Genomic DNA, 27,644 nt, shown 5'->3' with positions numbered 1-27,644 from the left:
GTACATCATGGTAAAGGTTCACTTTCTATCATATAGACCAGAACGGCTTGATAGAAATACAAAACATGCAATGAGTAATAATCATTTATATAATTTAATATTTCAAGTATGTTTTATTTAACTCATATCCAAAACAGTATTCAAGATGTAATAAATATAAAATATTCATAAAATATTTTATTAATGAGGTCTTTTTGGTACTTTAAAATCCAGTGGGTATTTTACACTTAATACATCTCAGTTTGGACTAGTCACATTTCAAGTACTCATTTGTTACATGTGGCTGGTGGCCACCAGGTTAGAATGGGATATTATTAAAAGGTTCTAAGCATAAGAGTGAGATGATTCAAATTACATTTTGAGGTTACTATGCTGTTATTTACAGATAAGGAGTGGAGAAAATATGGGTGAAGACAGGAATACCAGTTAGAAGGCTGTATTAGTTTCCTTTGGCTGCTATGAAAAAGTACCATAAATTGCTTGACTTTACAAAAAAACTCAAAAAACAAACAAACAAAAAGCAGGGGTTTTTTTCTTTCATTTCTGGAGACAAATGTCTGAAATCAAGATGCTCACTAGACCACATTTCCTCTGAAGGCTCTAGGGAAGGATGTTTCATTGCCTCTTCTAGCTTCTGTGGTTGCTGGCAATTTTTGTGGTTGCCTGGCCTTCAGATACACCATTCTTCTCTCTGCCTCTGTCTTTACATGGTTTTCTCTCCTGTGTCCAAATGTTCCTTTTATAAGGGCACCAGTCACGTCGTATTTACAACCCGTCTTAATCTAGTAGAACCTTATTTTAACTTGATTACATTTGCAAAGATCTTATTCCCAAATAACGTCACGTTGACAAGTTCCAGGCAGACATGAATTATTTGGGGGTGGGGGGATGTGTCACTATTCAACCTATTACAGAGACTATAGAAGTAATAGATGGTGATAGCTTGTGCACACCTGGTGCGTGTCTGTGCTCCATTCCCTTGCTTGTATCTAGGTCATGGATCAGGGTAGTGGCAGTAGATAGAAAAGAAGGACTGTGACATCTTAATTAACAGATGTGTTGAATGTAGAGGGGCCAAGCCCAAACAATTGGGGTGATACTTCTCAGTCACAACTTCTCATTCCTTTCTGATCAGTTACTAAATGCCCCTAGCTTCTTAAGGATCTAGCTCAAAGACATCTTTCAGACTCCTCTTTGAGGTCTTTTAATATTAGCTCCATCTTACTGAGAAGAGTATTAAATTAAAAGAAATAGATCAGTCTGTTGAAAGCGCCAAAGAAATCAAATACGTATTTGTTTAGTCCACCATTACCAAAACTATGCTGGTATTTATTTATAGTAAAATGTGCCCTTCAAAAAAATCTAAAAACTGTTAAGAGTATTGTTAGAATTGAAACAGAAAGCATCATTCAGTTCTGGTTGGGAGAAAGAGTCCATATACTTTACATCTAGAACATTGTGTACCGTTTTGTGGATATAATATCTCCACTAATTTCAGTCTCCAAAGATATAAAAAGTCCCAGTTTACTTTTTTGATCCATCTATGTTTTAAGTGACCTAAACGTTTCTTAAACCTAGGTGTATGTTCAGTTTGTACAATCTCTTATGGTTAATGAGCTCCATAATTTTAAAATATGCTGTGTAATGGTCTGTCCTTATTTCTTTAAAAAAAAAAAAAAATTGCCTCCAATGCAGTCTGAAGTGATGGCTTGTGGAGGATGTCAAGCAAGTCCCAATGAGTTTAGGTATCATAAGATAGGATGAAAGTAAATACGCGATCCAGATGTTTTATTGATTTTTTTTGACAGTTCGTCTTTGTTTGTCTTTATATTTTTGACCCATTTCTCAAATGTTTAAACATAAAATAAACCCCTTATCCCTTTGACTTGTCTACAACTTTTTCAAACTTTTCCTGAGATGTGGTGACCAAAAACCAGAAAGGACTAGTATTAAGTCAGCTGCTGTCATTTGTGAGATTAGGGCCAAGAACATAAAAGGGGACTCACAGAATATAGGTCTAAAGATTTAAGTTATAAATCAAGCTTAAAAACTACTCAGTAAAATATGTTCTAGCCTCCTGTCTTGATAAATATACTTTTCTAATGACTTGGAAATCAGTGTTCAAATTACAGATTTTTTTTGGACTCCATAGAGTTGTGTGCCAGAACCTGACCATGGGAGAGAGCTAGCCCTGGCTCCGGCCTTAACATGGCCCTTGAACACCCTGTGTTCTACCCCTGAGAGCCTGGTGAGCATGTGTGTGATCAACCCAGCTGTCCCATGTCCATTCCTTGGACAACTCTTAGAGGGATGACCTGAGTCATGTCCTAAACCAGGCTGTGAGTTCCAGGGTTCTGCAGTATGGTTGGAAGGGGAACAGGGCTTTACGGGGGCACTTCCCTAATCTCTAATCCCTGCAGAATCCTCTTCCCGTGGGCAGAGTTAGGGTGGGAGGAAGGCCAGCACAGGTCCTCTAATACAAACAGCTCTCATCTAAGTTGAAGGAAAAAACTGACCAGTGCAGCTATTAAGTGTACAGCCAATACTAACATTTTTTATTTAATTTTAATCTCTGTTGTTAAAAGTGGGTGGTGAGTGTATAGGGATCCTTTCTCTTACTCTGCCTATGTTTTGTTGTATGTTAGCAATTTTCCATAACAAAAACTGAGAAAGCTTTAATACATTTTAATATCTGTTGGCAGTTCCAGGAAATTTGACTATCTATGTGGGAGGTTTGATTTGCTTTGTCACTGTTGTGCTTGTTTATAATTCCACTAATGTCTTTAGTGATATGCCCTCATTAATGGTGGGTGAAAATAATCAATGTGCTCTATAAGACTGCCTTTCATTCCCAAGCTTATCCTTGGACTTGGCATCATTCAGAAATTCTAAGGATTTTCCCTTTATTTTTATTTTTTCTATTTAAATAATCTTACTGACATTGAAATTGATTAGAAGGTGATGTTCAAATTCTTTTTAACCCTTCCAATTTCTAGTTTTATCTTGACTCAAAATATTAAACTGATTGTACTTCAATAAAAAAAGAAAAACTGTCAATTTTCTTGTGTTGGCTTACATTGCTCCTCAACTTTAAAAGTTAACTTTTCTCCTCTTTTAGAGTGTCAATCTTTCAATACTATTTTTCTTTCCATAAACTTAATCTTTATATCCATGACTTAAATCTAAATTTAGGATTATATTACTTTAAGAAATCTTTGTGTTTTCCATATTTTTAAGACACTGCTTTTTCTAATTCAAATCTACTCTTTGCAAAACTTTTTAGATTTTGGGTAATAACAGTCTCAGGTATGTGTTCGTATAGTGGAATTGTAATCACTATTACAAATATTTCCTGTATTAATTTCCTATAATAATATAAATAGGAGTTATTTATTGGGATTATTTGATGTTTCCTTTTCAGCTTGTTTACTGCACTGTATTTTACATGCATAATTTTAACAGTTCTAGAATGATAATAGATATTCATGTCTAAGATAAAAATTATGTAGATTAATAAAATGGCAGAGTTGAAAATATTGTTAATAAGGTATCTAATAATAAAGATATATTGTAAAATAAGAATAAATAACTGCCAATATCCTTTATCTCCTTAGTCACCTGAAGCTTTATTTTAAAAACCAATTCTACTGGCTTTGTCATCATTTTTTTTTTAACCACATTTCCTCCTCCTCAATCCTTAATTATGTGTGCTTGTATGTGCACATGTGAAAGTGCAAAAATATATCAATTGTACCTATTATATTTTTATGATCAGGCATTTAATAGATCCATATTTTTGATTAATTAAATTTAAATTAAATTTTTTTAAAGAAATTAGAAACTAGCCTTTTATTTGGACAGCATATATTGTAGAGAGAGATTCTATGACTATCCAATGCATAAAACACACACACAAACATGCACATATCAGAAGTGATTCTGACAGCTTAAGCAGGATATTTGTTTAGATTACTCTACTTGAACTGCTATCATTGCTGAAAGTTTTCATGCCTTTTCAACTTTACTTTTTATTTCAGTTTGTTCTTTTTACATCTTTCAATTTTGTCATTTTATTCTTGACTCATGCTCCAAAGTTCATTGTTGATTATATTTAGAGTAATGGATATTGTGTAGAATTGTAGCTTTTACAGGAAATAAACCAGTAAATCCTAAGCATTCTTAAATTGTTTTCACAGTAAAGCAGAAGGACTTAGTAGAGTCGGCAAAAGAATATAGGCAGGATGAACATCAAGAAGAGTTTTGTTATTATACTAGCTGTACAGCAACTGTGCTTTTGGTATGTTTCCTTGCCTTTGTGAAGTGCTAGCAGCAATACCACATGTAAGCTTTTTCAGAGTCAGAATATCTTCATAGAAAGAACGCCAGGGTTTGAAGATGGATAAGTTTTTTTTTTTTATTATTGGAGTATAGTCAGTTTACAATGTTGTGTCAATTTCTACTATGTAGTATAGTAGTTCAGTTATACATATACGTGCATATATTCATTTTCATACTTTTTCATTATAGGTAAGTAGAAGATACTGAATATAGTTCCCTGTACTATACAGTGTAAACTTGTGTATCTATTTTACAACAGTTTGGTTTTTTAACTTACTTGTTTCACTTAATAGTTTGTGTGACCTTTAGCAAATGATTTCAACTTACTAAGTATGAGTTTCCTATTCTTTTGAAAAGCGACGGTAACATTGTATGTCCTTGAGAAGATTCATATATATTACTTGATATAGTACCTGGCATATAACCACATTCTTTAACAGCATTTATTATTGTTAGTAATCATTGTAATAGTAAAAATTACAGTAGAAGGAATGTGAATCTTAGAACTACTCTTAGTAAGTTTGTAAATTATGTATGTTTTCTTTAGTTGATATGCATTTACTTATGTTAGCTACCTTTTCTGATACAGATGTTATATTATTCCTCATATCAAATGAAAGTATTTGGAAATTTGGAGAGAAAGCCATTACATATTTTTATTCATATAGCAATATTGTGTAAAATTCAAAACCTTCACATATTCAAGAGTCAGATTAGTCAGCAGTGTAAAATGACAGCAAATATAAAGAAATTTCTCTTCGTTCCATTTTGGTTACATTTTCCACAGAATATGCTAGTCATTTTGCTTTTTGTTAATTCTAAGCACCCATATGTTTTATTAATCTTAAGTAAGAAAAACAAGAGTGTATTAATATTGTCATTGCTTGGAAAGGAAAACTTAAAGACAGATATTTTGTCTGAGGTATAGATTTATTTATAAAATTTATCTGCCGAAAGTTGAGCTATTTCAGTACTCCTCTATCCCTCAGAGAGGTTAAAAGAAGGCATTGCAGTGTTTGCTAACACAAGAAAATACTGAAAGAGCCAGGTTGAATGGCATGTATGTGTAAATTAATCAATGGTCAAGAAAAAAAAAGATCATTGTATTTCAGTTGTTTCTCTTCTCCATGTTGCTTCCTTCTAATTCTGTTTTTTATATAAGGTGAAAGGAAATATTTAACTAGTTCTATTATAATTTAGTTAAAACATTCTTATGGCCTTTAATTGTAAAAAAAAAAAATTTCAAAATTAAGATAACACTAAAATCCTTTGACATAAAATTCTGTCCTTTCTGGCATAGACTTGATTTACCACTCTCAACTGATTTCTCACTAATGTCCCTGTTACTGGCTCTCCTTAGGCAAGTCTGAACTAGTAGCTGCCTATACATATCTTTGTCAGGGTCTCTCTGACTTCTAGGTGTTTCTAAATATCATTGCCTGAGAAAGGACCCATATCTCTTCCGCTCCAAGTTGGCTAACAATAATTCTTCCTGGTCTTAGCTGGGATGTCAGTAGCTTCTGCATTTCAATTGTTTAACTCTGTTTCCTCTCTAACACACGCACACATAAGACATCTGCAGTTTCTCTGTAGTATCTTTACCTTATATATTGACTATTAACTGTCTTTGATTTTTCGGTCTTTGACACTGGAAGTCTCTTTATAGAAGGAGCTATATGTTTTCTTTTTCTTCATATCTCCTGAACCTTGAAAAATACCCCAAATATGCATTTAAAAAAATATAGATGAATTTATGCAAATAATTTGCATCAGAAAGGTGAAATATCTATTTCTCTATATTGAAATAAATCAATTTTAGTAAAAATGTTTATATAAAATCAGTGTAGAAATGAAAATATGTGATCCTTTGTTTCTATCCCCTATTATTCATGTGTATATATACATAAAATTAGTATATATTTCTTACATAAGAAATAAAAATTATCTCAAATTCCACTGTCTAGTAATAGCTAGTTTTATGATTTATTTTCTGTTTGATTATAATACTTCTGTTATGTTAAATTTTTATCAATCCATTAATACCCTCTATCTTGCAAAAATTCGAGACCCATTAAGACTTACTTCACAACAATTATACAATCTTTATTTAATCTTCTAAGTGTATGTTGTAGAATCTGTAATGGATATTCATATATTTTCTTCCTACTAAATAAACTAAATTTACACTAAATTTTTAAATTCTTTTTTGTTTTAGTTTTTATTAATTGAAGTATAGTTGATTTATTATAATTATTTACTTCTTAGCTTTTACATCTGAGTCTATTGGAAACATTCTCCATATTTGAATATGGCATACAAATGCAAATGTAATAAATTCACATACGACATATTTGTTGTGGAAATGCCTGCAAAGGGTGTGGCAGTAATTTTCATTAGGAATGTCTTTGCTTTTCTTTTTTATTTCTGAAGATAACTATTCTTGATCTAGGATTTGTTTGTTTTGCTTTGTTTAGGCTGTTGGTTAATGAAGCTTTTTGAGTTTTTCATTTATCTTGATTTGAATTTCCTTTGTAAAACTCAGACCAGTGGACCAGAGTTTATAAATCCTTTTCAACTCCTACCTTTAGGGTGGAAGCCCGTGAAATGAAAATGTGAGGGAGCATAATGGAAGATTCGCTGTTTATTCTTACTTGCTCTGTGCATTGGTGTGTGGGCTCTGATTCATATATAAATATTTATTTACCTACAGATTTACAACTTATTTTTCCAGTACTTACTCTAGCCTATTTTGAAATAAACTTTTCTAAACAACCATTCAGTGATAGCAAATGTTATTGGTTCTTTTACCTATTACTACTTCTCTGCCCTTTCCCATCCCAGTAGAAGTCGAAAACACAACTTGTTACTTCTCATTTTACATTTATTTTGGAAAATGTGGCCCTTTTTCACTTAGCCTTTCCCAACAACTAAAATCTTACTTTCCACATGACATCTTCTTGAGTTACCTACTCTCTACTTCATTTTTGTCTGAACAGCAGCACTAGAAGTTTTATAATGGGGAAGTTGTTAGGTTGAGACATGAATAGTCTATGAAGTATTTCTGTGACATATTTCATTGTCAAATTATGTTTACCTAAGTTATGCATGTACTTTGTTAAACAGCTTTGACTTGCAAATCTCAAGAAGAATTTAAGGGAAAGAGGGCGAATGGGGAAGGGGGAGGAAGACGAGAGGAGGGTGGAGAGAGAAACACAAGTTTTGTATAATTGGAGTTCTTACGAGAAGGTTTGTGGCGAGCACTGTCCCTTCCTGGAAAGAGATGAATGAAATCATAGTTTTTTGTTATTAAAATATTATACAACTATTTTGAGCACCCAAAGTCAAGAAAACAAAATAAATTCTCCTTTAAAGCAAGTTAAGGCAAAAACAGAATCCAGTGGAGTCATGTGAACTTATTTGGGAATAAGTTATTTAAACTTTGTCAGTTGTATTGTTCTTATTGAAAATGGAAGATAATAGTGGTAAAAATCCCCAAATATAATGTAATAATATGAGCACAGCACTCCCAGCTGTGCCAGGCACATGTTATAATAGCTCTGCTCAACATACCTTCTATTTAAGTGAAACATTAGTAAATGAGAGGCCCCTTAGCCAGAAGCCCACTCACATTAGTAGACCAGAAATTGTACATTTGCATATGAGATATGAAATCCCAAACTTCTTTCATGCATTATTTCCCTTACCTATTTATAAACAGGATTGGATTAGTGTCAAATCCCTTAAAGGACAGATTCCTAAATGTGTAGATTCCAGAAGAGAACTAAGAAGCAAAAAAAAAAAAAAAAAAAAAAATCAATAAAAATAATAACATAAAAACAAACTAAATGGAATCCACTGGATGGTATTATTTATTGAAAATGTTTTGGATATTAAATGTAAATGCTCTGAAAACCAGATCAGTAAAATCCTATCAAATTAATTAAAAATAAAACAGTTTAACAAGAAATAATAGCATAAGCATTTGGTCTTGGATTTAAGCACATCATGTCTGTAGCATTCAACTGTGGTTCTGACTCAGTGGTTCCTGGAGTGAAAAAAAAAAATGCCAAAGATGGAGTTATTATGACCTGAAAATTAAAGTTCTAAATATTTAAGATGGTAGGCAAAGTGCACACACAGAGAATCAGGAGTTGTACAGTAATCAGATTTTAATAAGTGGGGAATATTCGTGGAGAAGCACACGACTCACCAACAATGTGTTTTTGGTTTTGCTTTTTTTCTTTTTTTGCAGGAAAGAGTCCGGCATTTACAGAAGGCTTTTACTTCAAAAGTAGATAAATCCACACAAACTGAACTTCTAGGCTATGATGTGAGTAGCTATATAAAATCATTTTTATCTTTTTTTATTGGTATTCAGCCCTCCACAGCTTATTTACCTCTGCTCCTGCTGTGTCTATGCATTGATTTAATAGGATTTAGTGGTGCACCATTCATCTTTTGCTCTTAAATAATCCCCAAATACCTTCTGGGACTGAAAAAGATAATTACAGGCACAGACTAGCATACCAATGTCTTACTAATTTTTTTAAACCAACATCTCTAATACAGTCTTCTGAATTAGTGAATTTGCAGACATGTGTAAAAGACCTATTCGCATACTAGCACAATTTATTTTTTTTAAGAAAGTACTAATTTATTTATTACCAATTTAATAAAGTTAGGTTTGCAGTCACCAAGGGCCAAGCACATCATTTTTCCATTCTGGCGCATAAAAGAAAACAGCTTTGTAGAGAAATTTACAAGACTATTTTAGCTCTTGGGCTTCAATCAGGCTGCAGAACTAATTTAATTGAAAGTTTGCATGTTTTCATAGTGTGAAATACTGGTTGAACTGTCAAAATAGGATTGTAAATTTAATACGAGATTGCTTCTAGTAACGCTAAATGATTTCGGGCAACTTTGATTCAAATACCTATCTTCCCTTAAAGTTATGAAATTTTCACTTTACCTAAGTTCATGACTTTAAATTTCCTTTTGATGAAAACCTAAAGGAATTACCTTCTTTGTCTTGGATCTAACATTTGTGAGAACTCTTTTTTTAAAAACATTATTTTTAGCACTTCATTGACAAGTATTAGTAGAATAAAGATAATTTTAAGTGTTACAAAGGGATATAATGATAAAATGTAAGTTTATCTGCGTGTCATTATAACATAAATATGGATATTACTTTTCTGCTGCCTTACAAAGCATATTAATATATTTAATATAAAGCTATGTGTCTCTATTAGGAAATAAGCCAAAGTTTTGAATTCCAGCAAAAATTTTTCAGATATTTATGTGCATTAATTTAAAAACATTAAAAGCTATGTTTTTCTATTGAATTACTCTTACGTTGATTTAATATGTTTATTCTAGATAGTTAAATTTTCTAGATATCAATATTGTGACCTCAGTGGTTCCTAAATGCCAGTGTTGTATATTATTTAAATGATGTTAGTTGCATAGTTTTAAAAAGAAATGATTTTTATTAAGTTCACAGATTTACCACAATAACTCATTTATCTCTTTTGGAGGTTTCTTTCTGTTTAAATTTTTTTTTTTGATTTATATTATTTCCATTTAAGTCCCTAGGATATAAAACCAGTGTGTATTTTACAATTAATAACTCAGGTATTTTTAAATGTGCAAGCCAGAGAGTTATCCAATAAGAACAATAAACCCATAGTTCCCATTAAATCTTATTTCATCATGAATTCATACAACACAGGAACTGTACGTAAACTTAGAATCCACCTACTTCAGTGCCCTCAATTTTCAAACAAGCTGAGTTCCAGAAAAGTGAAATCACTTGTTCGCTACCACACATTCTTTGTGTAAGTCTGGTCTTTTTTTTTTTTTTTTTTTTTTTTTAAGTAGTTTATTCTTACAGCAAGGCAAAAGAAACATACTTATGCATTTGGATTCAATTATTCCATTATACTCAATTTAAGAAAATGATGTTTGGGAGATTAAATTCTAAATTTCTGAATGACTGAATATAAAATAAAATGTAAGGGATCTAGAACACTGTTCATGACAACTAGTGAGAAATGGTGGCTAAAAATGAATGGTACCTGTGGGAAGACACTAAGCTATAGCTACTAGCAAATTCTATGCATTTGCCTGTCTATGCTCCAAACTTCCCTTGTTTTCACAAAATTTCTTGTATCAGTGCTGTTTAGTTCTCCAACCATGTAAATGAAAATTAAAAATAAAAACCATGATCATAGTTGATTCTTCATTATTCCTTTTCATATCTGACAATGAGAGCTCAATGTATTTTACTGGATAAAATTAAGGTTAAAGAATAATAATTTGGGGGTAGTGAGTACTTAAAAGATCCCCTTGTACAAGTGTCTCTTACAATTTGGGTAGTTGTTAACATAATCTAAAGATTTCATATTTTATACTTCCTGGTGATGTGTATTCCAGGACATAATCATCAGCATCAGCAAATTGATTACCAAATATATGCATATAGAATCTTATGCCAGTAACTAGATGTAATTGTCATAATAGACTTTAGGGCAATTTATATGAAGGAAACTGGGGAAGGAAATACTTTAAATAAATAAATTGGATATAAGGAAAGCATTTTAAATGTGATGAATTTTATGACTGTTTGGAATATTATTCATCAGTAGTGTAACTTTTTTCCTGACTGAAATTTATTTCCTGTACTTTATGTATAGACATTCCTGGAATGTCTCTAGGTCTTTAATTCAGCTCTGACTACATAGAATTGGTATTAGTTAACGGATAGTCTTTTTATAAAGTGAATTTGTGGTTGAAATCCTTATTGGGGAAAATAGCAGGCTAGGTGTTAACTATGAGAACTCTTACAATTGTAAAAATACTCATTAAAACAAAAGAACACATCCACAAATATTTATATTTTCCGTGATTTGTCACATTTTATATGCAGTAGGAATCACTTATTGTCCTTTGACTTAACATTTTGTTCACATTTTCTCAGGAAAGTGTAGTCTGACATTTTAATTTTTCACAAATACATATACCCACATATATCTATACTATATTTACTGATAATTTTCAATAGTATTTGTCAGAAAAAATACTAGAAAGTCTTATAGAAATTTTGTACATTATAGATGATTTTTTTACTCCTCTTTTCTTGCTAAAGCTGCCAATATTAGCTACAAATTGTTCTTTTTGGACCACTATGGATGATGTTTCAATGATATGAATGTCAGAATATAAGAGACTACAAGTATCTATTAATATAATATCCTTGGGAAGGCAGCTGTTGCTACATATTTTGCTTAAGATAGGAAATAGAATCCACAGAAGATATTGATTATTATGAAAGCTATTAAGAGAAATTTCCAAAAATCCACTACAGTGAGTAAGTTCAAAGATTTGTACAGTAAACAGCTTCTAGTCTGCAACAGATTTATCAGGAGACTTGAAACTAATGTTAGAGTACAATGTGCTCCGATTTCTAATGCACAGGGCAAGAATTACTTAAAAATAAATTCAGAGTGTCTTAGCAAGAGCCTATAAACACAATACTAGTGATGAAGGAGATTGTTAAATAAATGATGAATGTGTCTTAAATAATCAATGCCAATTTAACCTCTTTCACCCTCCTCTGTCTGCACAGGCTTAGTTTATTGAAAGATCAAAGAATAATTTCTTAGGTGTCACTTGTGTTATTAAAACAGGATAGAGGATGAATAGATGCAGTCAAGTAGCAATCTTGCCGATTATAAGATTACATTAAGACGTAGGCAAGATTCTTCTGATTACATCAACTATATGAATAGATACTTCAACAAAGCACATATACTGCCTGTAAACATTTTATAGTTTGAACTACTGCAAATAATATTTTGATTTAAATAATTGAGAATGAATAACCAAAATGCTACAGTGAAGATTTTATATTCTGATGCTGAGAAAAATCAGGTACTTTTATTAACTTGACATCTTTATGGACTTTTTTTTAAACTTCCTTTTGCTGTTCTGCAGAAGATTGTCTTTTTAAATGTGGCTGATTGACTTTAAGTGTAAATTTTTCTTTCCATGAGTGCCTGAACTTGACTCAGAACAGTCACAGGGTCTCTAGATTGCTCTTCAAGACAAAAGCACTGAAGTTTTAAAAAGTTCTTTCTTTTATTAGCATATATTTTACACTTATATTTAAAAAGAAATGCTTGTTAGCATCGAACTAGGAATATTTTGTCTTTATTTTCTTTGAGTTTTTAAAGTTACCAGGTGTTTCATCAAGTATTAATAACTTAGTCTAAATATCATGAATGGTTTTCATTTGGCTATTGAAAATTGACCAAATTGTGATGTCACACATATTTTGTCTCAGTCATGTATGAGTTAAGCATGGGTCAGATTGGAAATGTATGCTCACACCATTGTCTAGTTTTCAAATACTTTAACACATTTTCCAAATGGTGGGAATTGCTTTATAAATGCAGGGTTCTCCTTAACTAGTTACATTATGAATACACATTTTGAAAGACTCATGCAATTATCTGTGTATTCTCAATCTATGCTACTTCTCTTAGATTTAATTTTGGAGCCCTCCTTGGAATAGTTAGTAGTGTGCAGGGAATTCTAACAAATATGAAAATAGTTCATCATGTAAGGAATAAGAATGATTAGTTTTTACTATAGTTGTTTTATTAGCTATTAGAGCAGGAGAATATTGTATTATATTAATATGTTATGTCAGCTTATGGATTAACCCCAATTCTAAAAATTGAATAACTATCAATTAGGCTCTCTCATCTAGCTGCTAATAAACTGCAATTTGTTCAATCTATTTTAGATCCATTTGTTGCTATCATCTTTCTTAAATTCAGCACTTCTGATCATGCATCAGTGTGCTCCAGCATTTAGTAGATGAGTATCTCCCCTCATCATGTTTCGTTTAGCTATATTTACTTACCTCAGATACTTTTTTTTCCCACAAGTTTAAAAATATCAGATTTAAAAACTGAATGATATATTCCAGGTTTTCTTTTGAACTACAATTTTCCATATTGCATTGAGGATAACTTTCAGACAGGAACATTGATTAAAAATACATGATCATCTGCCACAGGTGCTGTTTATATTTAATGCAGGACTAACAGTTTATATAGTGGTAATGTTCTAAGGGCATCACTTTTGAAAATCTGTACATATGTTCCTTGAACAGATGTTGCTAAGTGCCCCCTGGAAGCCAAGCCCTCTTAGGTACTTGAGATACACCCTTTAACCAAACCACAAATATTCCCTAGTGGAGCTTGAGTTTTATTATTATACTCAGAGAATACATGTAAGTAAAGTGCATGGTTTGTTAGAAGCTGATAAGTGCAATGTGAAAAAGAACAATGGCACAGGGAAAAGATAATTGTGAATGTAGGTGTGGGGTCAAAGCTGTGATCAGAAATTTTAAATAGAGTGATCTGGGCAGATCTGAGGGTGAGATGTGAGACCGGAAGGAGGTGAAGTGAACACCCCTTTAGTCAGAAATCCTTTTGTGATATGCTCCTTGAAAACCCCTCGAGGGCCCTCAGTCAGAACAAATTGATGTATCTTGGCTGCAGCCCTTGGTTGGCTTCATTTAGAGGCTCTGCAATATGATAAAAAGGAAAAAAAAAATACTTTCTGGACCATTAAACCCTAGAATCAGACCAGTGATTCAAGAGACTCACGCTAGGGGAACGCAGACCACTGAGAGAACAGCCTGCTCAGCCTCTGAGGTCATGTTCACTTTGCACCGGCATTGAGAAGAAAGCTCAGTCTAATTAACTACACTATGTAAATTACATGTACTTTTCTTCTTCCTTTTTTGGCATGCAGTCTCTCCACCCTCTTCTCTCTCTGTGTGTGTACCACTCTTCTTCCAGCCCAGGCAGAGTGGAATTTAGACTTCATTATATATCAGCACATCCCATTTATTAGAGGTGTACCACTAAAAGTAAACAATTAGAGAAAGCACTCAATAATTACTTGGTGAAAATTAAATGAATAGATTAACTAAGACTCTAATATTTTTATAATTCTAAAAATCTAACAAATCAGTAAGTGTTTTACTTTTTTCACAAAATCATACGGAAGTGTATGTTGCTATCCTCCAGATTTATTCTATATTGCTTTATTATATCTAACAAATATTTTGCAATGACTATTCTGTGCCTTTTAGAATATGTGTTAAATGCAAATCAGCATAGACAACCAGTGATTTTAAAACATGAGTGACAATGTGCAGTTGCCCGTCACAGTATTGCTTTGAATGATTCTTTTAAAAATCCTGCATCTTTAGGAGCTAGATCATTCCTGGAATGTCTCCAGGTCTTTAATTCAGCTCTGACTACATAGAATTGGTATTAGTTAACTGATAAATCTTTTGTTAAATGAAATTTGTGGTTGAAATCCTTATGGGGAAAATAGCAACGCTAAGTGTTAACTATGAAAACTCTTATAATTGTAAAATATTCATTAAAACAAGAGTACACCCACAAATACTTTATATAACCTTATGGGAGGAAATATAGTTAATTCCCTGAAATGGCCCAAACCACCACCTTAAATCCATCTGAAGGCAACAGAAGGTGGGGATGCGGGGGAGGGGGGGGGAAATTATGGAAAGTTACCAGGAAAAACTCAGTAAACAAGGATATAGTTTGTTATGCAAATTTAAGTTGGTGCCTTCTTCATTGGTAGAAATTTCTAGAGTTTTGCTCATCCTCCTCTTCCTGGTACAGAGAGGGAAAAACCCTTACAAATGGAGATTTCCCTTAAAAATGTAAATTCTTGGAAAGGGTAACTTGCTTCTCATTTTTTTAGAGCTTCTCTGTGTCTGTTTCTTAAAAATAACCAGCTTTTGAAAACCCGTTTGTCAAAGAGGCATGTTTTGGGGTAGTATATTTTGCTCCCCTTTATCCTAGTAATAGTGATTATATTTGCTAAAAATTGTGTTGATTCAGTGATAATGTTGATTAAAGAGAAGAAATGTAGATACTTGTTGAAAAGAATTTTTCCCAACCTACTTCTACTTCATCTCATAGATTGCCATCTCTACAGGAAATCTAACTCCAAAATTTCAAGTATTTTCCTTAGAAAACTTTAAAAGTGTTTTTTTAGTATTTTCCAGTATGCTAAGTGGCCTTGTATGACAAGGAGTCCCTTCTGAAGGAATTTTTACCACCCTCGGAAGAAAACACTATGTATATACTACGGGCATTTTTCAGTGTCTATTTCTAATACATTATGCAATTGTAGCTAATCATAATTTGTCTTTAAGTTCTAAGACTTTGCTCAAGTACTTGTTCAATGTAAATCTTTGGGGATTTATATTCATTTCTAGGGAAAGAAGTAGTTTCCTTTAATGTGGTCTACAATCAGAAAAATCCTGCAAAAGCAAATGTATTCTTTAAATATATGTATGTATACATATGTCTTTGCAATATGAATATAAAAATATTTATATAGATAAATATACAAATAAAACAAACACAGTCTCTGAATACACATGCACACAGACCTGATGACATAGGTACAAAAAAGAATCTTTTATTTACTATACTGTACTTAATACAAAAGATAAGATTACATGAAATTTATTAACTTGTGTATGTACATAATAACAGAAATCACACTGTACACTAATACATTTTAAATGTCTTTGAATTTTAGTATGATGAAGTTGGATTTATACAACTATTAGCTGAGTATATTTGTAACCCAATTATATTATACTTGGTATAAATTAATATTTAAATGTTTTTTAAAGGTAATAGTCACATTTGCTCCCTTAAACCATTACTTTTTCAATATGCAGAAATCATAAAACCATATATTCTAAATTGAAATGATAATGATAACAATTTTCATCTTAGTATAAAGATGTGACAGTACTTTACTTTTTGCATTATTCAGACTGATAGCTTTTTTATTTTGTTGTGGTTGAGCCTTTGTTTACCCAGGCTATCAGATTTAATTAAGTTACTTCATTTTTTTTTTTAGTTTTCTTGTGATGTCTGCTGTTCTGACAATCCTTTTACTTACTTGTAACTTGATTTTAGCAGCACAAAATTAGATAATATCTGTTAAGATCATGAGCCCCTATAATGTTCTTTCTCTATCAAAAAGTTTCTCAACTACTTAACTCATATCTGGGGACCTGAGAATACTTGTGTAGAGGAGGATAATTTTATTCTAAGTTCTTCGCTGAGACCCCATTATAATACAGAATAACACGAGAAAAACAAAAGTTTAGTAACATGTATACATCTGCTATAGATGGGAGATACACAGGAAAACTGAGTGAACTCCTTGAAATGTCTTAAGCTACCATCTTAAATACTCTCTCTAGCTAAAGACAGAAAGAAAGAAAGACAGCAGGAAGGCCAGTTATGGGAGGTTACCAGGAAAAAGCACCATAAACAAGGGTATGGTTGTTATACATGTTAAAGTTGGTAACTTCTCCACTGATGAAATTTTCTAGAGGTTAACTCATCCTCCTTTTCTGGGTACAGAAAGGGAAACACCCTTATAAATGGAGATTTTCCCTTATAAATATACATGTCTCTTACAAAAGGGTAACTTTTACTTAATTTTCAGAGGTTCTCCTTTGTCTGCAGTTCCTTAGAAACAGTCAGTTAAGATGATTCTCATGCCAAAGAGACATACTTCAGAGAGTCAAATTCTGCTCCCCTTCAATCCTACCTTTAAATCTTCCCCCAAGAAATTCCACAGCCCAGAAACTGAGATAAGATGATCCATTATTTCATTGAACCAGTGTCTTACTCTTGAGAATAGGTCAGTCAAGTTAAACTGTTGTGTCTCATTTCAGAAGGTGATCTTGAAGAGGAGTTTCCAGTGTTAGATTGATACAGTGCTAGCAATTATGTTTAGTAAGAGGCAAGTCTATTTTAAAAGACAGATTAATGATCAGAACAAACTGTAACTCAGTGTGAGTCCAGGGGGCATCTAAGTCAATTTTCTAGATGTCAGTCTCAAAGCATCTTTTGTCTCTGATGTTATCAGAATGTCTCTTATGTTATCAGGTGTTCAGGTAAACTTTCTGAGTGTCAACAAACATGGAGGCTTATCTACTATACATGAGCTGTTGTAGAGATGTCCCTGAAAGTTTATATCAGATGGCTCACATTGGGTTTGCAGAGCTTTAGGAAAGGGCTTCTTTCAGTCATTACAGGTTAGAAGGATGGGAGAAGTTGAAAATGAGCTTGGAGAATTGTAGCAAGATATTTGAGGAAACTAAAAGAATTCAGGTTCCAGTACAGTTTACAGGCAAAAATCAAAACCTCTAAGACAATAAATATGACTAGAATCTAAAATCCACAAAGGTGTGGATTTTCCCTCCATAATCACCCTCATTTTTACTAAAGATAATCACAGGAAGACTAAAATGTTTGTAAAATAAGTCTAGTCTCATTAAACTTGGCTCATCTGGTTATTTACATAAGTGCAGCAAGAATAGTGATTGGCTCTACAGTCTTTTTAAATCTGCTTTGCTGAAACTATTTTAATAAATAATCTGATTGAAATTTTAAAAGCCTCAAGGCTAGGAAGCCAAGTGAAAAAGTTGCCATCACACTCTGCCTCAATACGTACAGTTTTGAGTTAATTTAGACCTTTTCTCAAGGTCTAAAAATATCTCAAGGTTTCTGTGCCTGCCAGAAAGTGACCTTCCTTACTCACCTGGTAAGGTGCTGGGAACCCTGTAAGCAAGGTACCAGGCTGGTTTTCCAAGGGGCTTTATCGGCTCCATAAAGTCAACCTTAGTTTCTTAAAGTTGTCTGGTCATATCTGATTGTATGCACTTTCTCAAATATGACACTCCAGTCAGAGCCTTCGTAATATAGCCAATGTTTCTAATTTTGTCCTGTTAACAAGAACAGATTCTTAATTAACTTATGCAAATAAATACAGTGCCATGAACATAAGAATACTTAAAATCTCTGAATTATGGAGGGATCAGGTAGGGAGAAAAAATAATTGTTTCATCTTTATTCACAAAGACACAATTTGCCAAATTGCTATAATTAATACTTAGCTTAAGAGAAAAGAAAAAGATTAACTTTAAGTCTAGAAAAACAAAACATTAAAGAACCAGCAATGTTTAAAACAAAAAATTGTAAAAATTACATTCATCTTCATCATTTATTCAGTCCCATGTTATTAAATCTCATCCTGCTTTAATCCAGCTTTTCCATTATTTCTGGCAATTCTTACCTAGTTGAGTTTCATGATCTTAAATTATCACGAATTGGTATTCTGATATACTTGCTAGAGTCCTTTTCATGAATCTCCTTGAGGATTAATCACTTTTGCAAAAGCATCGAAGTAAAACAGTAACTGCTTGCAAATCAAAAAGTACTTAAATAGCTATGGTTAAAGATCTGATGAGAGTTCATATCAGTTTAATTGAAAAAGATATTTGGTGATTTCTGTGGCATACATTTTAAGACTATAAATAGAATTACAAATTACAACTTTATACCAGTATATATCAGATTTCTAGGAATTTTACACCTCATACATTTTCTTAGCCAAAAATACATCTTACTTTCCTTACATGCAGAGTTGTTTTCCTTAATTTTAGTAGTCTTAGTAACAATAATTCTTAATGCTTATACATGTTAATTTATAGAAAAAACTAAAGAAAGTAAGCAATTGTGAACTGTATGTTACAACAGCATTCTTTAAATTTGCAAATTAATCCATTTTATAATTTCTAGAAGCATGTGTTCTTTTTAATAATACAGTCTTTCAGTGTTGCACAAGAGATGTTTACTAACAAATCTAAATGTGTAAGATTTGTAGTTAGTTCCTGTGTATTAGGAAGCCAAAAGTAGCTAAACCTATGTTCAGGAATGTAATGTTTAATAATTTACCTTATTTGGAAATAATTGAGATATTCAATAAATTTATATCATTTAACTTAGCAAAACTCTAAGGGTTAAAGTTAGCAAAAGGATTTGGGAAAATATTAAAGTAGGTATACCATAATACATAATTATTACTGAAAAGTTCAACTAAAAACTCTTATCCTTCTTACATCTAAATCAGTTGTTATCAACAATTTGTTTAAATTACCTACAAATAGTTTGAGACATTAAACAAAGTCAGCCATCATATGAAGCTATTTTTCCTGCTGACAAATTTTGTAACAGATAATATGAACTTCTTTGACTATTAAACCCAGGTAGAATGAGAATTATGTTTGTGTAATATTTAATGTTAACAATGAAAATATGTCTATTTTAATTAAACCAACAAACTTCAACTAGCTTTTTTTTTTTTTAACAGAAAATTACTCTGGATGATGTGAATTTAAAAAAAAAAACTGGGGTTAGTTTTTATTTCTGAGAGTTTTAGGAATACTTAACTTATAAAGCACTTATTTTAGGCCAATTAAATAGAGCTCTTCTGAAAGTTAATTTTAGCAATAACATCTGGAGATAGAAAAAATATCACTCATCTACAACATATATATATAGATATACATATATACACATACAGATGCAAACAGATCTTATAGCTTTCATTCTAAAATTTTAGCCATAAGTCAGGTACAATACTAAACTCACTGTTTTATAAGAGAACAGTTTGATCCAAATTGTGTTTTTGACCATTTGTCCACAGAGATGGCTAATGCTTTTTTTTTTTTTTTGCTAATATGTATGAAAGAAGACACTTGAAATTTTTCATTTGCTTATTTTCCAAATAGCTCCTTCTGTTTCTAATGAGAAATATCTCCCTAAAGTTTACATTCCAAGGAGTTCTTAGGTCTTAGAGAAAATGGAGTAGAAAATTTACAAGATGGTGGAGAAAATTTACATCTCAAAGGCACAGAGAAAGTATCAAAATTTTCTCCAAAATGGGGTTTTAGAGTATATTTGCCTATTAGCAGCGATCTAGAATAATTATTTAAATTTTCCTTATTTTTCTAAAGTGCCGATAGTACCATTTCCAAGGTCCTGATCTTCTGTAAGCATTTAAAGAACTGGAGAGGTTTGAGGGGTTGATTTAAAAAAAAAAAAAAAGGATAGTGAATTTTGCATTGTTTCTAGAGCTACAACTCTGGTTTTGCAAAGATTTGAAAGACAAAACTAGTTGTTTGTAATTCCTCAAAGAATTTGGTCGTAGCCTAAATGATATCAAGGGACTTTGCCCATCTGACTGCATCATTTTCAATTTGCTTTGTATCAGGGAGATTTCCAACTAATATGGAGATCAAAAGATTTCTATATTCTGGAGCTTTAAGGTTTAATGCAGTATGCTTTTGTAAAATTTGTATTAAGCATTCAACAAAGGCCTTCCAGTGCTCTTTTTTTTTCCCCCTTAGTGTGCAACTCAACTTTAGGCCAATTAACCTTAAGGGGAAAGAACCTCTACTGTTGTTTCAATAAGCACCTGAACATCAACCTCTAGCTGATTTATTTCCTGATCACTTGTAGGAAGGCCTGGGAGAACTTCTGGTCACCTGTTTCTCCTATGAGGGAGGGTTTCCCAAGGGGCCTTCTGGCTTACCTGATAAGTACAGTATAATCATGGATGGGAAGAATACCTATTAGCCCCCAGTTAGGGTTCCTGTGAGTAAGGTTCTGGATGTCCACTGATCTAACTATTCTAAATCTGGTAATTATCTTCTGTAAGTGGTGCTAAATAAGGCTTTGTAATTTCATCTTGTTAAAGAAGTCTGTAAGGTAAGCTGTTTTACTTCTTAGTCCCCTCTTTTCATAGGTACCAGAAAGACAGTTACTTAGAACAAGAGCTCTGCAACACTTTTTCAGACACAGAAATTCTTTCAGTTCAAAGGAGTCATCATCTGGCCATTGACAAGTGGGATCTTATATTAGTCTCAATAACAACTCAAACCAGTAAGGCTATTTATGGCTTAACCATAGATGCAAGAAGCATCACAAATGACTGTGCAAAAGATAGAGCACTCACAAGATCCAGAAATTTCACTCTCAAAGTTAGTCTAAGAAAACAAAGACATTCATTGAAACAGGTGGTAGGAATGGTATAATGAAAATAATTTCTCTGGTTTCTGATGTGATGCCTTCAGTTGTAGACACACTTGCCTGTGACACTAGGCAGGTACTACTGGAATGAGACTTTTCCAGTACTAAAGAGACAATGAAGTTTGAGATGTCAGGGGTCCCCTGTGGACTGAGACCCTTCTGACAAATTCCCCTGACAGCTAGCATGGCTGGACCATAAGACTGCTGCTATTGGGCTGTCCACTAGATGCATGCTGACACATGCATCTTCCAATTAGTGGATACCAGAGAAAATATTCTTACTGGTCATGAAGCCAAGCTCTTAAGACATAGAACAAGACAAAAGGAAAATCTCATCTAGGCTATGGTTTCTCCCCCTTATGACAAATGGCAGGAAAGTTAGAGACAAAAGCAAACAATTATTATCTCTCTGGGAGGAAATAGAATCAATATAAAATGAGAGTACACATCATAAAAAATCTTTACCAAAGTACTGTACTCAAGAAACTAATTCACACAGGTATTTTCTTCTGCTAATCTACATTTGTAAAGGAAGGGACAAGAAGTGTTGACCTTCCTCTCTTGACCAGGAATTATAGCTAAATAGATCTAGGACAGCTGGCTTTGGTAAGAGTTCTTAAGCTTGGTCAGCCTCTTCCAGTTTTCCAGAATCCCATTGGTGGGCTTTAGAGCAAGTATGGTGCCTCACCAGTTTCCATCATGGGTCACCAAACTGTAGGGATGAAAAAATTTTACTTCTACATGTCTAGGTTCTTGGCTGTCTCCCTCCTGTAATAAAAGACATAGTAACAGTAGAAAAACAAAAATTTAATATCATGTATGCTTCCTGTAGACATGTAAGATACACAGGAAAACTGAGTGACTAACTCCCTGAAATGTCCAGGCCTACACTTTAAATACCATCTCCAGCTAGAGATGAAAGAAAGATGTTGGGCAGTTGTGGGAAATAACCAGAAAAAGCACAATAAACAAGGTTAAGGTTGTTAATGCAGACTTAAGTCAATGCCTTCTCCATTGATAAGTTTTTAGAGATTTGGTCATCCTCCTCTTCTGGGAACAGAGAGGGAAACACCCTTACAAATGGAGAGTTCCCTTATAAATGTAAATGTTTCTTACAAAAGGATCACTGAACTCAGTTCTCAGAGCTACTTCTGTGTCTACAGTTTCATAAAATAATTGGTTCAAGGTAATTTTTATGCCAAAGAGACATATTGTGGGGGTGGCAAATTCTGCTCACCTTTATTAGCTTGTGTCTTCAGTCAGTTAAAGAAGTAGTAATACTTTTAGGAAAGAATATTAAAATATCAGATTATTAGTGTTTCAAATAAAGATGTAAAGTGTTTTATATTTAATAACTTATAAATAACCGTAGACAGCTACAGAAAAAAAAAAAACCCATAAATATTTGGCTTCATACCAAATAGGCAAAGGAATTGGAATTTTCAGAATAATGTGTTACAGAAAGTTTCCTAAAAGAGAGCTGCATGTAACATTAACCTCATGCTCTATAAAGTAAGAATACCAGGAAATTATACGCTTATGTGATGACACATTGTTAAGATGGTAATTAGAATTTTAAATTTATAAAGCTGAGTTACTATAGAGGAAATTTATACCAAAAAGAGTATAATTTGCAATTCAGAGTTCTTAAAGAGTCATAGTTCTTTACATATCAGAATTACTTCAGATTTGTCATTTTATGAGCTTTATGCTTGTAAATGGATTTACAGATTTGGGTTTAATCCATCAACTAAGAGGAAAAACTGTCCAGTACAGAGTAATTTCAAAAAGAAAAATACTCTAAACAGGTTCAGTTTTTTCTTGCATTGGAAAACTATAACCTAAAAATTGATGAATTGTTCATTTTCTTAGTCTAAGCCTAGAATTAGAAATAAAGCATTTTTCAGATTTTAAGGTTGTAAGAAACACTTAATATTGTTCCAGAAATTCTAGTCTTTTTAATTTATGAGAAAGTTGCTTCAAACTCTAAGTTAGCCTGAAAGAATTAGCTTTTCTTGTAGGGAGCATCAGTAATGACTTAGTATTTCTTAAGGTCCAATAAAAATCAAAAGGAAATGTAATGTAAATCATTAAAATATACAGAAATTACTTGGAGTGTCTATTATTTTCTACTTTTTAAGAATATTTCCCCATTTTGTTTTTATTATGTTAAAATATAAATACTAAATCTATATCTATAAATATATTACATGTACAAAAACAAATGCATATACGTTTTTTAGCCTTTCAAATGGATATTATTGTACTGTAATAATTTTTTACTTCATAATTCACATGATTGAATATGATATTCAGTCATTTAAACTTTTTGCATTTAAGTATTTTCCTTTTATAGAATAGCATTGTCATATATTTACAATTTGATATTGAGAGAAATTTTGAAAAATCTAAAAAAAAATTGTACATGATTTTATTCTCTATCTAGCAATACTATCTTTAGAAATCTACCCAGTACATGCATATTCTTATATACCAAATAGCACTTGTATAAGGTTTTCCCTTACGGGCATTATTTTTATTAGCTAAAGATGAAAACAACACAAAAGTGCCCATCAATAGGGGATGTTTGATTATGGCTCATTCACAAAATGAAGAGCTGTAAAGCTTAAAAAAAGAGAGAGAGAGAAAACATCACTGTTCTGATAGGGAGTAATCTCTAGATTATATTAAAAAGTGGCTCGATGAAGGTGTGAAGCAGTTACAATAGCCCCAGAGTGATCATGAAAAAGTATCATAGCTCTCAAATTACTGATGTCCCTCCAGAATAGTCAAGAGGAACCATTCTTTGTCATTAGTTGTTTCCTTGTAATCCCTGTGTTCTACTAGCTGAAAAGGACAGAAGTATTGGGGCTTTTTGTCCTCATTACATGACAAATATTAGAATATTAGAAACTGTCATGGTAAAAGAAATGTTAGAATCATATACTTTAGTGACATTTGTGTCACTAAACATACTCAAACTATTTTTCCCTTCATTTTTACTAACATTTTTTAGAATATTAAAAGGTAGATTTGGGTTAGAGCTTTATTAAAAATATGACTGTTAGGGGTCATACCGTGGAAAACAAATTCGAGATTTCCAAAATTTTCAGAATATATTTCCTTTGTCTTCTACATTCATTTAACTAGCATTTGGAGAACAGGTGCTAAACACAGAGTACCTATTAAAAGTGTGTTAGTCTTAATGATTCTTCAGACTTTTTAAAAAAAGATAATGGTTGGTTGGCAAATACAAAGCTGCCTCTGTGTACAACATATTATAGCTCCAAGTTTCCTTTCATCAAAAGATATTACACCTTTTTTCATTTATACAGTCACTTAAATAAGAGTAAAAAAAGGTATTTCAGGCACTGAGATTGTAGCTGTGAATGAGAAACAAGCAAGTTTTCTTTCTTAGTAGACCTTGTATTCTAGTGGATGAGGACAGAAAATAGATTAGAAATGAAGAAATAAACAAGAGAATTTCACACAGCGATAAGGGCCATGATGTAAATCAGCAGAAAGATGAGATTTAAGAGACCAGTGAGGGGAAGAGGAGGGCTTGTGCCTAGGAAGCACTCATCAAGGAAGACCTGGGGATGTTGCCTTTGAGCTGTAACCTGAGTGATGGTCAGCTACTCAAACCTAGGGCAAGCACTTTGAGGGGAGAGATCAGATTATGAAGTGCAGTCACCTTCGAGTACTGCTTGCTGCCTCAGGACTGCCTCACGTTGGTTTTGGTCTTGTCCTCCTACATACAGGCTCTACACATTCTAATCTCTGTAGGCACCACAGATAAATCTGTAAAAGAAATAAGCACAAACATGCAGTTTACACTATTGTATTTCTCCTTTAAAACTGTTAATGATTCACTAAGGCTTAAAGGATAAAATCCACATTCCTCAAACCACCATCCATAGCTGCTAAAGTGATACTCCACTATTTATGCAATTTTAGCTCCAACTGTCGCCAGACTTAAATCTTTTATTCCACTTAAACTGCTCTTACACAAATTTCTATTTCTTGTCTCAGTTGTTTAGTGTTTTGATTTGTTTTGTTCTTTTGCTCTTAACTGTTTTGTTTGAACTACCCCTCCCCTATAATATAGCTCTCTTTTTAGGCCTAGCTCCAATCCCATAACCTTGTTTTGTTTACCCAAAATGGGAATGCTGTCTCTTAGAACAATTTCAGCACTTAACGATCCTATATAATGTGTCTTGTAGTGGTCAGTTCTATGTATTGACATCAGTTCTCTGCATTGACGTATAAATCTCTCCTATGTATTAACATAGAACTTACTGTTTTGCAGTAGGGCTCATCTTTTCTATGTTCGTTTACATCTCTCCAGTTGAATTCTGCATTTCTTGGGAGCAGCTGCCACATTCTGTATTTCTTGGATCCTGTGTTTCCTTTTATACACATTATCTGCACAACAGAGTTTTTTTTATTTTTCCAAGTGAAATACTCCTGTCACAGAAAACTGCAGTGAAGTATACAGATTTAAAAATAATTGCTGCAAATTGAAAATTCTGTTGAAGCTTTGTGTTTAGGATGATTAACAGAAATATCAGGAGAGCCAGGTAGACTTACCTATTAATCATTTATTTTTCTGGAAGTGAGGAATACATAGAGTTGAGTAAAAAACTATTATATTTTACTCTACTTACAAAACCAAAGAAATAAAATTTTGCTAATCGATCTTTCCTCTTTTACCGTGTATTTGGTAGTAAAATATTTAATTGGAAGTTTGGAGCCTATAAACACTACTAATACAGGTATTTTAGTGAGTGTTAATAGCAATTTTTACTTAGAAAATCGTGAATAAAACAAATTTATGTTGGTCTGTGTTTTTTTAATTTGTGTTTAAATGTTTTAAATCTTCATATTAAGTAAAAATTTCATTTCATTTTTATTTGATGTCATTCATTCATTTATTTTTGTTTTCTTCTTTTCAAGGCCCTGTGGAATCCTACATGCACTGAAGTTTTATTTAAACCAGTACATATTTCAACCTAGGTTAAATCATTATCTGATAAGAAATGTATCACAAATCTGTGACATGCTAAATATTAAATCAATTTCCATTATTTCATATGTTGGCTGTTTCTCAGTATGTAATACAGAAATTTTTCCATTCCAAATATTTGACACCTTTTGCATTTATACACAATTGAATAAAATATGGATGAAGATTCAACTAACATATTCCTGATTTGTATTTTTAAAACAAAAATAGATATTTAAAAATTATGTCCATATGCAGCTATCCTAAAATGTAATATTCCACTTGGCAGTACATATTTTTTGTTCAACCTTCTCATCCGTGTCATTTGTCTTTCTCTGGTTATAGTCTTCATTTAACTTCACTGTATATTCTGTGTACATTAGGTAAGTTTGAAAACAATGCTTCTAGTTTCTGCCATCCTAGTGTGACAGGTCTTATTGAAGAATGAAATTACCTCTATTTTTCTCTTGTGTTGAGATCGAAATATGAAAGCAGTATGTCTTCAAATGAAGTAAATCATGAAGAGTCTAACTACAGAAAGTCAAAAACCTATTTATATCTCTAAACAAGTGAAGAAAGTCAATTGGCTGTTGATCTCTTATTGAGGGAAGTTTGTTGAATGTATTGTCTCCTGGACTGCCTGATTTCTGTGTGTTCTTGTTGATTGCCTTTTCTATACTAGCTCACTTAATTACCAAATGGCTGGGTGGCACCTAAGCACTCATGAATGTTGTACTTTATTGCAAAGATAAATGACAGAGCCCAGAGAATGTCTTAGTGTTCTGGTGCAGGACAACAGAAGAGCCATAGAGCTAAGGAGAGGAAAGCAGGTTTTACTGAGTTCTCTATATTATTTAAACAGGCAATGAAATAATCGTTAATGTTGGTAACATTCAAAAATACGTTACAAAATTAATTAAATTATTTGAATCATTATATAACATATAATACACATGATCAAGTGTTGGGTTTAAACCATGATATTAAAATAAAACTATAAATATATTTATTTACATGAAAACACTGTTTGTGTCCTTGTTGAATTTGCCCTTAAAACATCCTTTTATAATTCAAGATGTGAAAATGTTTTTGTTTCTCTAACAGTTTTCTAGTGTTTATTCTTTTATTCTGTTTTTATCTCTTCCTATTTATTGTCTTATTTTATATTTCAAACCCTTTAATGTAGATAATGTAAGAAATTCCATTACCTAAAATAAAGCACTCTCCTGGTAAAGATTTTTATCAGCTTGAATGGGCAATATCATTTTGAAGAAGAA

General features: G+C 32.4%; 1 protein-coding gene across 9 annotated transcripts in view; it reads left to right on the top strand.

Annotated features, from left to right (window-relative positions):
- Positions 1-27,644, top strand: part of CCSER1 (coiled-coil serine rich protein 1) — a 1,108,361-nt gene that overhangs the window by 596,559 nt on the left and 484,158 nt on the right. For 8 of the 9 annotated variants that reach the window (XM_074343893.1, XM_074343839.1, XM_074343854.1 and 5 more), the window contains one exon: positions 8,591-8,668. In XM_074343893.1, the coding sequence (XP_074199994.1) occupies positions 8,591-8,668 (78 nt within the window). Of the gene's footprint in view, positions 1-8,590; positions 8,669-26,318; positions 26,680-27,644 lie in introns of those variants that run through there. The other variant, XM_074343913.1, reaches the window with a different exon arrangement.

This window comes from Camelus bactrianus, chromosome 2 (assembly GCF_048773025.1).
Source record: "Camelus bactrianus isolate YW-2024 breed Bactrian camel chromosome 2, ASM4877302v1, whole genome shotgun sequence".
Taxonomy (NCBI): Eukaryota; Metazoa; Chordata; class Mammalia; order Artiodactyla; family Camelidae; genus Camelus; species Camelus bactrianus.
The sequence above is the reverse complement of the archived record's forward strand: the minus strand, read 5'-3'. Positions and strand labels throughout refer to the sequence as shown.